The sequence below is a fragment of the Plectropomus leopardus genome, chromosome 4 (genome assembly GCF_026936395.1).
Source record: "Plectropomus leopardus strain MGB_pleo_1.0 chromosome 4, ASM2693639v1, whole genome shotgun sequence".
In the NCBI taxonomy this organism is placed as follows: Eukaryota; Metazoa; Chordata; class Actinopteri; order Perciformes; family Serranidae; genus Plectropomus; species Plectropomus leopardus.
This window is the reverse complement of record NC_142179.1, coordinates 5129333-5145750: the sequence shown is the minus strand read 5'-3', so window position 1 is coordinate 5145750 and position 16418 is coordinate 5129333. Positions and strand designations below refer to the sequence as shown.

The window sequence follows — 16418 nt, the reverse complement described above, 5'->3', positions numbered from 1 at the left end:
TTATCTTTGTAAAAAGTAACTTTAATCTTTTCACACGCCAACAATACTGAGAGACAGCAAGCATGGATGAAATTAATTTTGCTCAATCTGAAGAATATAAAAAAAAAAAAGCAGAAAAAACAGGTGAATGTAAAGTGTGTCGGTGCTACCAGGAGCTGAAATCTCCAAAGGTGGTCTTGCCTTTGGACTTTTTGGGTGCTGCTCCGCTGGTGGACGGACCGCTTTCATCCTCCGCAGCTGAACGTTTCCTAAATGAGAAGCAGATAATGTCACAATCAGCTATTTTTGGTTCCACTGTTTCTTGTAGTTTATGGGTTTCTCTGATCTGTTCTTCTGTTTTACCTCTCATACTTGTTTTCTCTTAATAAATTAAGTTGTTTTTGCCTTTGCATAGTACAGTAAACAAGCCTTTCAGATCTATTTTTCAGAAGCAGATGCTATTTCAAAACAGACTGTACAACAATGAACAGTTTGTTCCTTCAGTTAGACTTAAAAAAGCTTTATTATCAATTAATCTGCAGAAAATCAGAAAATTATGTACATTATTCTAATCTTCAGGTTTTCCCACACATTTATTTAATTGTGGCGGCTGAAAATAAATGCCACCCAAGAGAGAAACCTCACTTATCTCTTAATGCACACTTTAGCCAGAGTACATTTACACAACATTTACAGTTCAGTTAATGCACCTTCATTTTGCATAATGACAGTAATTTTTATAATCTCACAAATGCTACAGGGTTATTGTGTGAGGTGTATTGGATGTAACGCCTTTATTTATTTTTGTCAAAGAAAAAAACAAAAAAAAATGTAATGGAAATGTAATAGTGCAAAGAGACACAATTTTCCCATTCACACTGGGCATTGTTTTTTTTTAGTTTTAGTTTACATAAAGTGCCAGAGTGCATAAAGCAGCATCAAAATCCAGCTTGTTTATCCAAAAAAGTGCCAGTGGAGGATCCCCTGCACACCCCGACAGAGGTCACAGCTAAGCTCCTAATGTACTAAAGTCCTAGAAATGTCCTAAAATTCTTAAAATGTCCTAAAATCTGAGAAATGTTCTAAAACTCTAGAAACATCCTACAATCTGAGAAAAGTGCTAAAAACTGAAAAACATCCTAAAATCCTAGAAATCTGTTAAAATCCTAGAAACGTCCTAAAATCTGAGAAATATCCTAAAATCTGAGAAATATCCTAAAATCTGAGAAAGGGCCTAAAATCCTACAAATGTACTAAAACCCTTAAAACATCCTAAATTTCAGGAAATGTCCTAAAAATCCGTGACTGGCTTCTGAGCTCCTGTCATTTAGCAAAAAAAGGCCCCATGCAACCAGATTAGCTGAGAATCTCTGATCAGATGTTTCCATTTATTTATCAAATTTCTTTTTCTGAAATTGAACTTCAGCAAACTGAAGTGCAAGTTGTTCCAAGTATTGCGCCATCACTGCAAAACAAGTGTTAGACATAAACTTAAAACAAAATTTAAAAAATGTTGTAATATCACACAAAGACAACACCATGTACCTGAACCCAGCGAAAATATGCTCTGGACAATAAAGCCGAATTACGCCCATGAGGGAAATAGGTAATCTTCAATATAATTGGCAATTTTGCACATTATGTTTCTGCTCATTCTGTGTCGCTGTGTTATCCTCATGTTTTATCATCCATTCATTACTATCCTGTTTCTCAGGACATTACATCAGACTGTGAGGAAAAATGTGACGCTGTGTGGGGGCCAGGTTAACTTTATAATCCAACTTCTGCCTGGAAGGTGGAATAAATATTCTACTTCTGTTTCTGCACACGCCTACTACAGCAGGAGCAGAGTGAAGTTTGATGAATGGTAAATTAGTGCGCGCGCGCGCGTGTGTGTGTGTGTGTGTGTGTGTGGCCTTACGTTGCAGCAGGGTTGATGTATTTCCCAACACCTGCTTTGAAGGTTTTTGGCGCCTGCTCCTCCTTGGCTTTCTTCTGGGCGATGCTGGTCTGCTGTCTCTCCTCCTCCTGCTTCTGCAGCTCCTTCTCTCGCTCCGCTGCGATCTGAAGTCATGACAAATCATATAAATCCCAAGAACTACACGCCGGGTGAGAGGACGCAGAGGCGACGCTCACACAGGAGGACTTCATGATCACTAACTGTTGCTTCCATGCCGACACATGCACTGTGTGGAGTGAGTGTTTCATCTACAGGACGGACAACAACACTGGAAAAAAACCTTTTTACACTGATTTGACGTGGTTAAAGGGTTTGGTGTATAATGGTTTTACACACATGCTTTAACCTTTTGAAATCTAGATCAACATCACTTTTCTTGTAATGCATCAAGACACATTTCACAAGCATTTAAACCTTCAAATCCTGTGCAAATTGGTTTGAAAGCGTATGAAAAAGTCAATGAGCAGCTTCACAAGAAATGTCCTGCAAGTTGCAAGAAAACAGGAGATTTGGAAAATTATTTTTAAAAAAGCTAGGACATTTTTTTTTTACAGAAAAACAACTGTAAAACTGTATAAATATACTTATTATTTATTTGAAAATATTTTTACAGGATTTTTTTTCTTTTTTTGCACTTTTTATCAAGCCATTCCCTTGTTAATTTGTTGTTTGACTTTTCTTTTTTCTTCTAATTTTCAGTTAATTTTTCTGTGCCTTATTTTTTTTTTTTTAAGTCATTTCCTCTTAAATTACTCATTGCCAAATGTTTTTGCAATAATTGAAGACAGTTTGCTCAGGTTTCAAAGCGTTAAAATACAGTCACATTTTTTGTTGTGTTTGCTCTGTACTCCATCACTTTGGATCCAAAAATCAAACAATACCCCAAATGGAAAACTGTGACTTCAAAGCTTTTTTCGTAGAAACAGTCTATAAATTGTGGCCCTAAATCGTCCTGCTGGAAGTGCTTTTATAAAAATCACCATGGATACAAACCTGAGCATCAGCCTCTTCGTACGGGTCCACGAACACAGTCGCAGTTATGATCTTAATCTCGGACTGCAAAACAGAAAAAACAGCGCATGGATCACCCAGAGGAAAACTAAATAAATTGTCCTTATGCTGGTCACCATTAAATTATCTGTAAATAATAAAATATCTAAAATATTAAGCTCTGCTATCATATAATGTCATAAACCAGTCTCCAAAAATACCTACCACCTAAAATATGCAGAAATAAAAGTAAGTTTCTGTTTATAGGTTGAAAACACAATTTTGCATTTTTAAAGCATATTTCTGAATTTGAATAGTAAACTCACACGTTGCAAAGACTGTTTAGCCACTTGTTGGAAATTTAGCCACTTGTTGGTATTTCAATCTCACTGGCCCACATTTCATTTCTTGTCTTAACACCTGATCTTTACAGGAGCCATGTGAAAAAACACGCTGCCGTGGCTCAGCTGCTTTTAATGTTCGGGATCTAGTGAACTTGCACGCTTCTACAGCTGCACTGGACAGGTGTGTCATCAGCTACGTTTCAAAACTGTAAAACGAGATGTCATAGGACCCAAGAAAAACACATGGAGGGATACACCAATACATTTTTTTATTAGAATAAAAAAAAAATGCTCTAGAGCTTAAAAGGTCACTAATTCCAACCTTTGGTTTGTCTGTTTTGGGATCACTCTCCACATTCTCCATAGCTGTGAGTGCCTCGAATCCACCAACAATCCTGCACAAGAGAAAAACACAAAATATACCTCATGACATAAATCTCTGTAACAGCAAAAGAGACTTGGGCTGCCCACATGGGTCCCAGATCCAAGGTTCCCATGCATTTTCATAGACAAGATTTCACAACTTGTACAAGACTTTTCAAGAATCTGTAATTTCAAAAAAATATTATTTTTTCTTTTTGACCTTTGACCACCAAAATCAAATCTGTTTATCCTTGAGCACAAATGGACGTTTGTGCCAAATGCGAAGAAATTCCCTCAAGATGTTTGGGGAGATATCCCATTCACGACAAGAGACGGCTATTGCAGATGCAGAGGCAAAAAAACGATTAAAACACATCAGTGAGTCACACTGTTGCAATGGGTGATGTGTTCCTTCATTTGCATGAATGAACACACACACACACACACACACACACACACACACACACACACACACACACACACACACACACACACACACACACACACAGTAGTTAATTTTGACTCAATCCCACATACAACACCCTGCAACCCAAATACTCACTAGAGCACCGAATGTGAATAAATCCGCCATTGTAAAATAGTCCCTCAAAAATGCACAAATATACTAAAGAAACCTGTATACCACCATCTCAACCTGTAAAATTTTAGTTTTTATATATTAAGTATATCCTTCAGGGGCTGGGGGATTTGTGCAGACCTCATTATATTCCTCAGACAACAGTCAACACGAGTTGCTGCGAAAAAAGCAAATGTTTATAGTCTTTGTTATCCGCACAGTGGCCTCGTGGTGTAAACGCAGCAGAGAAAACAACCTCTGAAGATACAGAGTCTGTCAAAACGCTGAGGGGCCAAGAGGCGAATCTGTTAGCGACTCCCCCGCTGCAGAGCACTTTAAAGAAGTTGCTCTCACTTTGCTCTTTTAACTGCAAAGTCTTCATCCAGCTGCTCCTGTGGGGGCCGCCTGTTACCATGTGTAGAGTGAGAAGACGCACACAGTGCACCCGACAGCTACTGCAGCGACGGCGGGGGTCTGCTCAGGCCACATGTGCTCTGCTTCCACATGTTCAGATGAACAGAGGAGCTCGCACACACCAAGACTCACTGACCGCGTAATTTCAGACAAAAATATTAGATTACATATCAGTGCAAGACTATCATCCTGTCAGTGGATTCAAATAGACAGGAGACGGAAAACACCTTCCGGTCAGCACGGAAAAACAAACAAACTGAACGGCAGGACAGCAAATTTAAACATGCATGACAACATGTTGCTGCGGTATACTAGTACTGTTTAACCCTTTAAAAGTAGGGCAATTGGTTTGATTTTTTTTTTTTAAACATGGGTATAAAGCAATGAGCAATGTAACAAGACTTGGCACCAAAGTCATCAGGATTTTCTTTTTATTTTAAAGAAAAAGTAACAAGAAAATTGCTTGAAAATAAGCACAAAAAAGGAGAAAGAAATGGAAAAACCTACAAACAAACAACAAAATGACCCCCCGAAATGACCCCCCAAAACAACTTTCAATATATATATATGTATAATTTTTTTCTCTGTAACATGATATAAAATATAGGATTGTAATAATAACAAACATAGTTTTCAGGGCTTTTTTCTGTCACTTTTTAGCTAATTTCTTGCAATTTGTGGAACATTTCTTGCCAAGTTGTGTGTTGCCTTTTTCATGTTTTCAAGATAAATCACACCAGTTTTCTTGGGTTAAATAGCTGAAAGGCATCTGAATGCAGCACAAGAAAACTGATGTCCACCCTGGTTTGTAAAAGGTTAAAAATAATGGAATACAATATATAACAAGAATTATTTTGTAAATATTATAATAATAATGTAGTTTTTCTAGTAATGCATGTTGCTATATGTGCAGTGTCCTCTTAACATTCTGTTGTAAATATAAATGTGAGTAAAATTATCTCTTAAATGTTAGGTCAATCATTCATTTATAACACTGATAGTTAAAGGGAGAACTTTTACTTGGTGTATTCCTATTTATGTTTATCTGAAAAATAGATGACAGGATTTCAGTGTTTTTCCTTCCTGGCAGATCTAATAAGGACAATCGCAGGAATATCCCCACATAAAGCACACAACACAACAAAAATTTAACTAAATTTACTTCATTTTTAACATCTCTGGTATTAAAATTGGACAGTAGGGGTCAACAATATGGATAAAAATAACCTCTAATTGTATTTGTTATTTTACATTTCAGTAGAGATTAATTATAAAATGATTCACTTTTAGAAAAATCATTTGCAGAATTTTTGCTGGATAAAACAACAGGAGAGGGCTCTCTATTTCAGCTAATCCAGTGAATTAAAAAGCTGATAAATTCAAATACTCCATCGCAACAACGCAAAAATGACATAAAAATCCAATTTTACCACAAAGCAGCAGAGTCATCATATCGCCCACATCGCCCTATCACGCATTTTTAAAAACTGAAGGCAAAAGTCAGCTGGCAAACATAAAGCATCACATCTTCCCTTTGAAGGTATTCTGAGCGGATTAACATGTCGACCCATCCAGAGCGATAAACAGTCATTCAACTACAAAACAATGCATGCAAAAATCAGCACGATTAAGGCAGCCCGTGTGAGAATCGAGAAAGCTCTTTATATGTGGTGTCCTCATTTTTTGATTCATCCCTGTTCTCCGGCAGCGCTGTCACTCGAGATAAAAAAGAACATTTAGGATCAATGAAAGGTCGAGTTATGTAGGAAGAGGACTGACATGGAAGTTTTCCAGGAGACGTCTGTCTGAACATCCAGGACCAGATATTTGAAACCTGAAAATGTTGCAGGTCGCATGTGTGAAGAGTATTTCTGGCTGTTTATACAGTCTATTTCTCTCTCTCCTCTTATTTACTGTCGTCTCTCTGCTGTCAGTTCTCTAATAATAAAAAAAGATTCTGTAGACAAGCAGATTGCAGTAGCGGCAGTGGAGATTATCAAAGGTAGAAAATACACTCCAAAAACAAACGCCAATGACTTCACAAACAAAAATGCCAAATACTTGTTCGTTCCAGCTACTGAAATGAGACTTGAAATGCTGCTTTTTCTCTGTTTTATATCACTCGAAATGAATATTTTTAGGTTTAGACTGTTGGTCTTACAAAACAAGACATCAGACGCCACTTTGGCTAATTATAAATGGCATTTTAACTATTTTCTGATACTTTATAGACCTAATGTTTAATGAATTATTAAGATTACTAATGCACTGATCAACCTTAAAACGTAAAGTTGTGGTTGGTAACTTTATAAAAACAACTTTTTTGTCATATTTTCTGCAACTGTCACTCCAACCACTGTACACGAAATAGGCAGAAAGTAAACAATAGTTCAGGTCAGCACTGTATTAAAATCTCCTACATATCTATTTCATTCATAACTTAATTATTAATCTGTATAATTATTAAGATGGATATATTTTTTTAACTAAAACACAGCCAAACATCTTCTATCTATTCCATGTATAACTGGATTTTTTACACTGATCTGTATAATTATCAACATGAGCATGTTTTTTTAAAATAAAATGCTCGCGGATGCTCACGGTGGGATAAAGAGCCGCATGGAGGACGAAGCAAAGAAGCGCCGCAGATATAACGTCATCGACACGCTGCCGGTGGAATCAAGGTGTAAACAAATACCGATAGAATCTGAGGTTGGCAAAAATATTCACTGTTTTTGGTCGTGTGTGAAGCTGCAAAGATATTGGTTGGGTATTGTGAATGAACTATCAATAATTTTTCGTGTCTCGATAAGAGTTAGACCTTACGCGGCTCCGTCTTGGTCTCCCAGATGGACACTTAATTAACAAAGACAAGTGACTGTTCAAGCATTTGACTTCTGAGGCAAGGAAGAATATTTTGCTTTTCTGGATCAAGAATGCTACTGTGACAATGAAGTCGTGGCACAGTATCATAATGGAGTGTATCCCTAATGAGTAAATCACTCGTATGCTTCACTGGACGCTTTTTACAAAGTCTGGGACCTTTACTCCGCTAAATTCACGTTTGTATTTTTACTTTATTCTTCTTTTTCCTTTTAATCTCATCTCTGAATTTTCTCATATTGTGTCTGAGCTGTTCCGTGTCTTGTGTTGACATGAAAAAAGACAATAAATATATTATTTAAAAAAAAGAGGACCCTCTTTAAGATCACTACCTTGCTGTGGCAACACCTTACCAACCAGGCAAAAAAAGAAAGGACAAAAGAGTCCAGTCTGATTTGCTTTTCAAAAAAACTTCCCTCCTTGAAAGAGTTCACATAATGTATAGATCAGGTTCAGTGGATTGACATCTCCGGCTCCATTAAAGACTGTCGTCTGAAAGCCTAAAAAGCTGGACGTGGGGGTTAAAGCAGAAGCTTTTTAAGCGTGTTGACCATGTGAAGAATCAGTCAGTTAAAAGCAGTCTGAATATTTTTAGACAACTAGCACAGCTTTCCCCAAAAAAGACAACCATTTAAGATCATGCTCCGCTCAGCAGAGAGAGAGAGAGAGAGAGAGGAGGGGGGGGCTTTCAGTTTAGATTCAGCATCCACTAAATTTTTCACTTCTCTTGGCCAGGAGTCAGACTGGAGGTCACAATACAGTTTGCACTATCTGGAGCTCCAAAGGAACCAAATATGTATTAAAGAATAATATGAGAGGGTGAGAAATAGAGACGGAGAGTGAGGAGGAGACTAAGAGGACGAGACCGATGAAGAAGAGCTAAAAACGAACATGTGGCGTCGACCCAACTGTTTGTATAAACGGCACCGAGCATCAAGCGAGTGTCTGTCAGGATCGCCACCTTTCAAAGCTGTCTGCCTCAGCTGCTAAACTACACAAAAGACCCACTGAGCCTCAGCGGAGTCAATTTAAAACATGACACAGACACACAGACACACAGACACACAGACACACACACACACACATATACAAGAACTAAGAAAAAAAGGTTTACCTCCCGAACACTGTGTGCTTCCTGTCGAGGTAGGTGCACGACCGGAACGTGATGAAGCTGAAAGAAAACAGAACAAAATGCAAAAATGCAAAGTCGGGTTAAAAAAGTAATGAAAACAAACAAGAAATCTATAAGGGAGCCTTTACAGTACAGACTGGTTACATGACTGCTTTAGCTTTACTAAATACACAAAATAACCTTCAAAACCAAATATAAAAAGCACATTTATACTATTTTTTTCACACAAGGTCAGGATAACAGTTCCTTTAAGCCTTTGCCCTTCTTTATAATTTATAATCAGTATATAATAATAACTTTATCTATATAGCACCTTCACAAACAGATGTTTACAAAGTGCTTTAAAAGAAACGGCAAAGGCAGGAACTCACATCCCAAACAGAGAAAAGTCTATAAAAGTCCAACAACAAGGTCAACAAGAATAAAGCAAATAAAAGGAATAAAAGTGACAAAGCAGGCAGATCTCATAATGCAGTTAAAGTACTAAATGAATTAACTTTTAGAAAATATACAAGGATATAAAAAGTAATTTAAGAAATACGATAAGAAGATGACGTCACATCAGTGGGGATAAAACAAAGATAAGGTAAAAACAGAAAAATAAGAGACACAAGAACAAGCAAATAAATTAAAAGATGAAGAGATGTGAGAATAAGACATAAAAAGGATAAGGAACGGATAAATATAGCAAGAGCAGAAAATGAAAGAATAGTGGAAGAGAGATTAAAAAACAAATAAATTACATAAGAACAAGTATGTAAAAGTGAGTTTTAAGAAGTGATTTCAAAGATGTCGCTGATTCTGTGAGCTTCATCTCCTCAGACAGGATGCCCCGAAGTCGAAGTGCCCTAAAGGGACGGTCTCCTTTAGGTTTGTGCCTCGACTCTGGAGCGACCAGGAGGGCCCCACCTGAGGATCTGAGGTATCTGAGTATTTTCAACTATCTAAATGTTGTTTTTTAGGTAAATCCTGTATAGTGCATCTTTAAAATTGCCAAAACTGAAAATATGTGTAACACATAAAATATTTGTGCTTTCAAGAGATGATATTTTATTCTGACAGCGCTGAATTTTTCTCCTCTTATTCACCTGTGGGGCCTCAGCAAAGAAATCAAAAGGAAGGGGGAGACAGTAAAAAAAAACAACATAATTCCCCGCAGACTGACTCCTGCACAGAGCGATTGTTTAAAGTTGAGACTTTTTAGAAAAATAACATTTCTTACAACTGAGACTTGTTGGTGTTTGGACCAGAGTTTGCCATGCTGAGAACCCCGCGGCCGGTATGAGACAGGTTGGGCCGAAACTCATCCTTGAAAGGTTTTCCCCAGAAGGACTCCCCTCCTGGGACGGGAGGACGAGGGTGAGGGAGGGAGGAGACACACACACAGACAGAGAGAAGAGAAACAGAGACAGACAACAAATTGTTTAGCGAGACAATCTCGGCAACATCTTTTCTGCAAAGTGCTTATTGCAGTTGAAGATTTGCAGTTGGAGACGTGACGAGTTTCTGTGTGTGAAGCTCAAATATTTGCTGTGACTCGTATAATCAATGACATTAACGATGGCTGTGTTTTATTTTGGTGTGCAGGTTTCAGAGCCCTGGAATTATGCATGCTGGCTTACTGGCTTTGCTTTAAGGGAACATCACCTAAATTAAAAATACAAATATGTTTTTCCCACAGCCTAAGAAAGTTCTATCAATATCTGTGAACCTGAACTACTCTCTCCTAAAAAACCACAAACCAGACGAGCAAGTCTCAAACCTGTGATGTGACAGTGCACGCTGCACCAGCATCGCCCTTCATGGTGCCGCTGCTGATGCTATATTACTGTGACTGTTGATGATTAGGGATGGGGATTGTTCATTTTTCTTGATATTGACACCATTATTGAGTCTCTGTCAAAAACGCTATCAATACTTAAATAACTCAATAATGTCTAGTTTGAGGCGAGACGATTCAAGACAAGACAAGACAAGACTTTATTGTCTCCCTCAGGAAAAATTTGTCTTGGACATTCGGGACGCAGGCAAAACGGCCACAACCAAACTACAATTAAAACAGAATCCTCCCCAGATCCATAGAGCATCATCCCAAGAGTGCTGCACAGTGCCCTGAGCCCAGGTGTTGCACAGATGCTCCACCAAAAATAATCGCACTTAAGTGCTTCACAAGATTATTGCACAAATGCACAAAGTAAATTGCACACATCAGTTCATAGCAAGTACCCTGCATCAGATATTGCAAAATGCCCTTAACCAAAACATTTCTTCTCCCAGCTCCTTTTCAGACATGAATTGTAAATTAGTGTTGCTTTTTGTTGATTTTTACTATGAATTTGTTTTGTTCTTTTCATATGCATCGTATTTTATTTATTTATTTATTTATTAAATGTTCAAAATAAAGTACATTCAATTCATTCAACCGAATGGACCAAATCTTGATAGTGAAACGAGTCATTTTTCGCTGGAATTGTTACTCTAAAATAAACGTATTCACTGATTTACAGACGTCTCTTTGTGTCTTTTTGCATCACATGATGGTGTAATTTCACTATTTGGCCACTTGAAATGTTTGAAAAATGGTTACGAGATGATGCTAGATTTCCTTTTTGTTGCCCTTCTCTCCTTGTACACACTGTTCTTTAGCTTGTTAATATTATAACTACTGCCACAAATATCGTTAATGACTCAAATATGACTTTTATGCCCAAACTAAATCCATACAGATGCTTCCCTAAAATAATCATTCACGTGTTCTCCATGCACGTCTACAGTTAATCTCCATTTTAATTTTATATATGTTATTAACCTGGACCCATCCCTTCCTTCCTATCTGTAAGTATCTTTGTTATTGCAAATAAAATTGATTTAGGCAATATATATAGGGTTCACAGTTTGAGATAAATTATACAAGAATACGATGTTTCTATATTTATTCAGTGTATGCGATCTGACAGATTATTTGGATAAAACCAAAGGACTGTCTTCATTAAAGTCACCATATGGACGTTCTGGCAGAACAGATGAATGTTTTGATGAGCAGGTCCCTGGTTTGTTTGTATCTTGTGCTCAAATATTGCAAACACAAAGAAGTACGTGTACATGCATGGGTACGCGGGAGATAAAATACACATTCCTACTGACTGCAGGGAGGCGGTAAAGCAAACACGAAGCCTTCAAGCCATGCAACAAAAGAATGGCGACTATAAGACAAAACAGGATGCAGAAGACTGTGAGAACAGGATGTTATGATTAATCAAACAGGCATTTATGTTACAGTTATAATCTTTTTTCATTTCAATAACTGTCTGGTGCAGTCACTATAATCCAATATACTTTTGCCAAAGTCAGCAAATATACACAAACAAAGTGTCTCGAACCGAGCGTGCACAGGATTAATCTGGCGGTGCGTATTTGTGCAGGTGATGAATTCAAGTGTCACCAATCTTTCTTTTTTTTTCTGTTGGAAGTATGTGAAGAAAGTCTCCCCTTTAAAAATAACTAAACTAAGGTGAGATTCTCCGTCCAGTCAAGCGAATGTACATGGTATGATAATCTACTTTCATATTTCAATATACAGTACAACCAGTGTACCGCTGCAGCCCTTATTGTTTCTGACCGAATTATGAACCGGCTACATGCCGCGGTGTAAAAGAGACAGCCGGCAGGATGGGAACATGAGCGGGAAAACTGGCAGCTAACTCAAAGAAGAACAGCAACCAAAAATTTCTGCAAATTGGAGACAATGAAGTCCCTCTGAACAGAGGATGAGATCAAACTCCATAAAACAGGGGTGTTAATGATTTTTATTGCTATGTAATTCTGTTGTTTGTGTTTATAAAGCGCTGCCTACATCTAGAGGCTGAAGCTGTTTTGTTGTGCCCATCAAACTTTTTTTTTTTTTTTTTGCATCTGGAACACCGACATGGTATCTAAAATCACACACTGTAGCGGCATTATGCCAAAATTGTTTTACAGTTTATTTAAAAAAAAATAAAAACAAACCCGGAATACTGGAGGGTCTGCACTGCAGCACTACAGCGTGATCTGTGTGTAAAAAGGGCTTTTATCTACCAAATGTAAGGGAGGTTCCTGCTTTCCCAATGATCAACAGTGAACAGTCAATAAACGCAGTAAAAACATGGGGAGAAAGGAGACTGTAAAGAATGCAGCTTTGCAAATGTTTAACAAGGAAGGAAATGTATTTAACATGGCCTCAAGGATGCTCGTTTTGGTGAGAAACAGCAAAATGTAAAAATAACCTGAGTTTGTTCACAACAAACCTCCACGGGCACCTTTAACGTATGAACAAAAACATCCTTGTGAGGAACTTTAAACTCGGTCGGTCAAACACTCAGTTGTTCTCCATGAAAATCAATCTAAGGAGATTTACGTTGCTGATGAGGACAAGGCTGTTTCTCTTTATAGAAAGTCATTATGTCGGCACTTTGAAGCAGAAGTTTGCAGTTAGTCCAGAGCGTTAATCCGTCATTTAATTGCTCCATCTGGGACTTAATGTATGTAAACCAAAATGAGTACACTTTAGGGGGTAAAACTCATAAGACTAAGTTCATATAGGCTTTAATTTTCTGCTCCACTGCACAACATTACATTTCTATATTAAAAAATATGAGTAAACGTGTTAAAAAGGTATATAGTTTGTGAGAAAATGACCCAAAGTGTTGACTCTACCATCTACTCAAATGACTGCAGCGTTCGGGGAACAGAAATGAGGCATCACCGTGTGTTTTCATGAGGCCTGTTTGCCCTTGAACACGGAGCCATGTTGAGAGCCGTCAGCTGTGAATCATTAATTCAGACTGACTTCATCATTAAGAATCATCATGATGAGTATACAGGAATACGCTCTGCAGGAGCTCATTGGCTCCCGACAGGGGGAAGAGGATTTGTCGCCCTGAGGTGTGTTTCACTGTCCTGCCAGCTGGTGTACGTGCAGGAAACAGTGTGTGCATGTATAGGTACAGTATGCATGCATGTATGTGTGTGTGTGTGTGTGTGTGTGTGTGTGTGTGTGTGTGTGTTTGTTTATGCTGGAGTGCGGACGCATACCACCAACCAATCAACTCTTCAGAGGTTTTCTGCAGCCTGTCAACTTCCCCTTGTGACATTTCTGCATAATTTATCAACTCGCTGACATTTTAGACTGGATCATAAATGAAGGGGGAGCGAGAGGGGAGGGGAATTAATTCTCACCAAAGAGTTAACCAATAAATCACACTGCACTCGCTCTGATGTTCATTTGAAAATTCACTTGTATTAGATCAACAGTGCAACCACAAACTTTGACCGAGGTTAACTGGAAAGAAAGCAGGAATATAAATACGTTCAGGGGCGTTTCTAGGATTTGAGGATGGTCCAGGGCGCATCTTCCTTTTTTATCAACAACCTCTATCCCGATGCTTTTTAATGAACTCTGGCACCTTATTTACCCTAAAACCTTTTTTTTTTAAACCTTTATTATGAATTGTGATGCTAAAAACATTAGTAGTTGTTAGTTATTAGTGCTGAGTAGAAACAGAATAATGATCAAATGCTATAGAAGAAGAAGTGGCAGAATCTAACTTTTAGTCAGGGACTGTTTGTTATTTATGAGAGTGGAGAGGGGGTGCAAAAAGTTGGAGGCATATCAAATAATATTTGGGGAGAGACTTATGTTTTAATTTTGGTTTATGAAAGGGAGTGACAACTTTATATCTGTATCTGTATCTTGCTTTTGTTTTTATTTTACTGACGGTTTTTGGATTTTTTAATAACTTTTGGTGATTTTTTTCTTTAAAATCTTTGAAAAAAAATCTATTAAACTTTTGAGCAATGTCTTTTTTTTATAATTTGGTGATTTTTTAAATATTTGCCAGTATCTTTTTTTTCTTTATTTTTTGATGACTGTTTTTTCCTTTTGAGAGTTTTGCTCGTTTTTGGTGATTTTTAGAGACAACATGCCTAAAAAAAGAAAATTAACCAAAATTACACCGTTTATCACAGCCAGAAACTGTAAAAACAGAAATTATTGTTGGATTTTCAAATTTCCAATGATCCTTGAACAAAACATGAGGGACAAACATTTCATGTATTTTCCCACTCAGGGAGGCTCAAAGAAAAAATGAGCTTTGGCGAGGGCCCAAATTGTAAAGAATAAACATCCAGCCACCCCCTCCCCTCTGATAAATAAAGACCAGTCCCTTAGGCCTGATCGTTTGGGGCTTCTGCATCGGACACCCAAACTTAATGACACCACTGAATATATCCTCGCTGTCTGACAGCTGTGAACAATTCCCACTACTGAACACATTATTTGGGCATTTTAAAATATGTGAGCATGTGCTTCTCGTTTCCTATTTCGAACATGTCTCTGGGATTTCATTTACAAGTCAATGTTTAAAACATTTTTCTCTCCGAAGTGTCTGTTTCTGAAGGGGTTTTAGATAAATGAGGCTCTTGTGAACTCGTGGAAAGCGTCAACGCTACAGTGAGCAGTCTGCCGGATAGATGTGTGAGAGGGATTCGCTCAAAATGTGTGGGCAATTTTCCTGGGATTTTCTTCACACTTGATTCTCAAAAAAATCAAGTGTCAAAAGAGTATCCCATCATGGTTCAATATCTTATTTTGCTTGTCTCTATCCTCTGCATAAAAACAGTCAAATCACTGATTGTGTCCATAGTGCATGTTTTTTTCCCTTCAGAGTTTCTGCATCTTGTCTTAATCTTCACTTTATCATGCGAGCAGATACATAACCTCTTGTATTATATTCTGTTTCTCTAAAAACTGGCTCTAGATAGGGCCAGTCGCATTTTGGCATCGGTCACCATGGTCAGAAGCTCATCTGCCACGAGAAGCGTCAAAATAAAGACTTCAAGTCAACCGATACTGGTTTCTCTGGGCTGATACCCATACCGATTATTAGTAGTTAATGAGCCGGATAACCCATATTTGGAACAGATATGCATTTACAATAAAAATTAAAATCTCTCTGTCAATATTTAGAATTTGGAATATAACAAACTAAAACACAAAACTTTGTCTTTATGCCTTAAGCAAATATTAAATCAAAACTGAAACATTTAACTGCATATACAGCAGGACATTTGGATTACTTCGGATGAACAGATTACTTTGGATGAGCATGACATTTTGTGGTTTTATTATGTATTTTTCTCAGATTTGAATCCCAGTCACCATTTGCTTCAATTGTTTGGGAGTATGAGTGCAACTATTCCCTCTTTCCTGTGAACCTCCAGCAGTGTTTTGTGGATTATAAAACTTCACCCGACTTTCATTCAAAACAAGGGTGAGAAGATAATGATTGACTTTTCATTTTTGGGTAAACTATCCCTTTAACTTCCCTTAGAAATTTCCTGAAATGTTGCTGAGGAGAACTCCACGTTTAAAAATCCATCTAAAGGTCAGCTCACGGGTTTTGTGCACGTGCCATTCAGTCCAGGTGATGCGGAGAATTTTTACCCACTGGCCAGGAATTCTGCACCTCCGTAAATCTGTCATGGTCGACGCATTTTGCGTAGTGTTCAGAGACGCCCACAGACACAAAGCACACTTTGTGCTGCGAACCCTCGGAGCAGCACAGACGACACGAAGGCAGGGAATTAACTGTGTGTGCCAGACTCGCTCTCAATTACACTCAGCTGCCTTTTAAACTGGCTTTAAAACAGGAAAATTACACAAAATGCTGCTTGATTGGTTGTTCACCACACCCCTATTCTGCACTCCACACTCTTCCATCTACATCATCTCTCTGT

At 37.9% G+C, this 16418-nt stretch overlaps 1 protein-coding gene across 1 annotated transcript in view; it reads right to left on the bottom strand.

Annotated features, from left to right (window-relative positions):
• Window positions 1–16418, bottom strand: part of ppil2 (peptidylprolyl isomerase (cyclophilin)-like 2) — a 35829-nt gene continuing 19411 nt past the window's right edge. Inside the window, exons 15-20 of the mRNA XM_088076359.1 lie at window positions 9868–9985; window positions 8628–8684; window positions 3596–3668; window positions 2933–2995; window positions 1901–2043; window positions 1–248 (exon numbers count right to left, since the gene is read on the bottom strand). Of these exons, the coding sequence (XP_087932485.1) occupies window positions 146–248; window positions 1901–2043; window positions 2933–2995; window positions 3596–3668; window positions 8628–8684; window positions 9868–9985 (557 nt within the window). The 3' untranslated portion in view covers window positions 1–145. The remainder of the gene's footprint in view (window positions 249–1900; window positions 2044–2932; window positions 2996–3595; window positions 3669–8627; window positions 8685–9867; window positions 9986–16418) is intronic.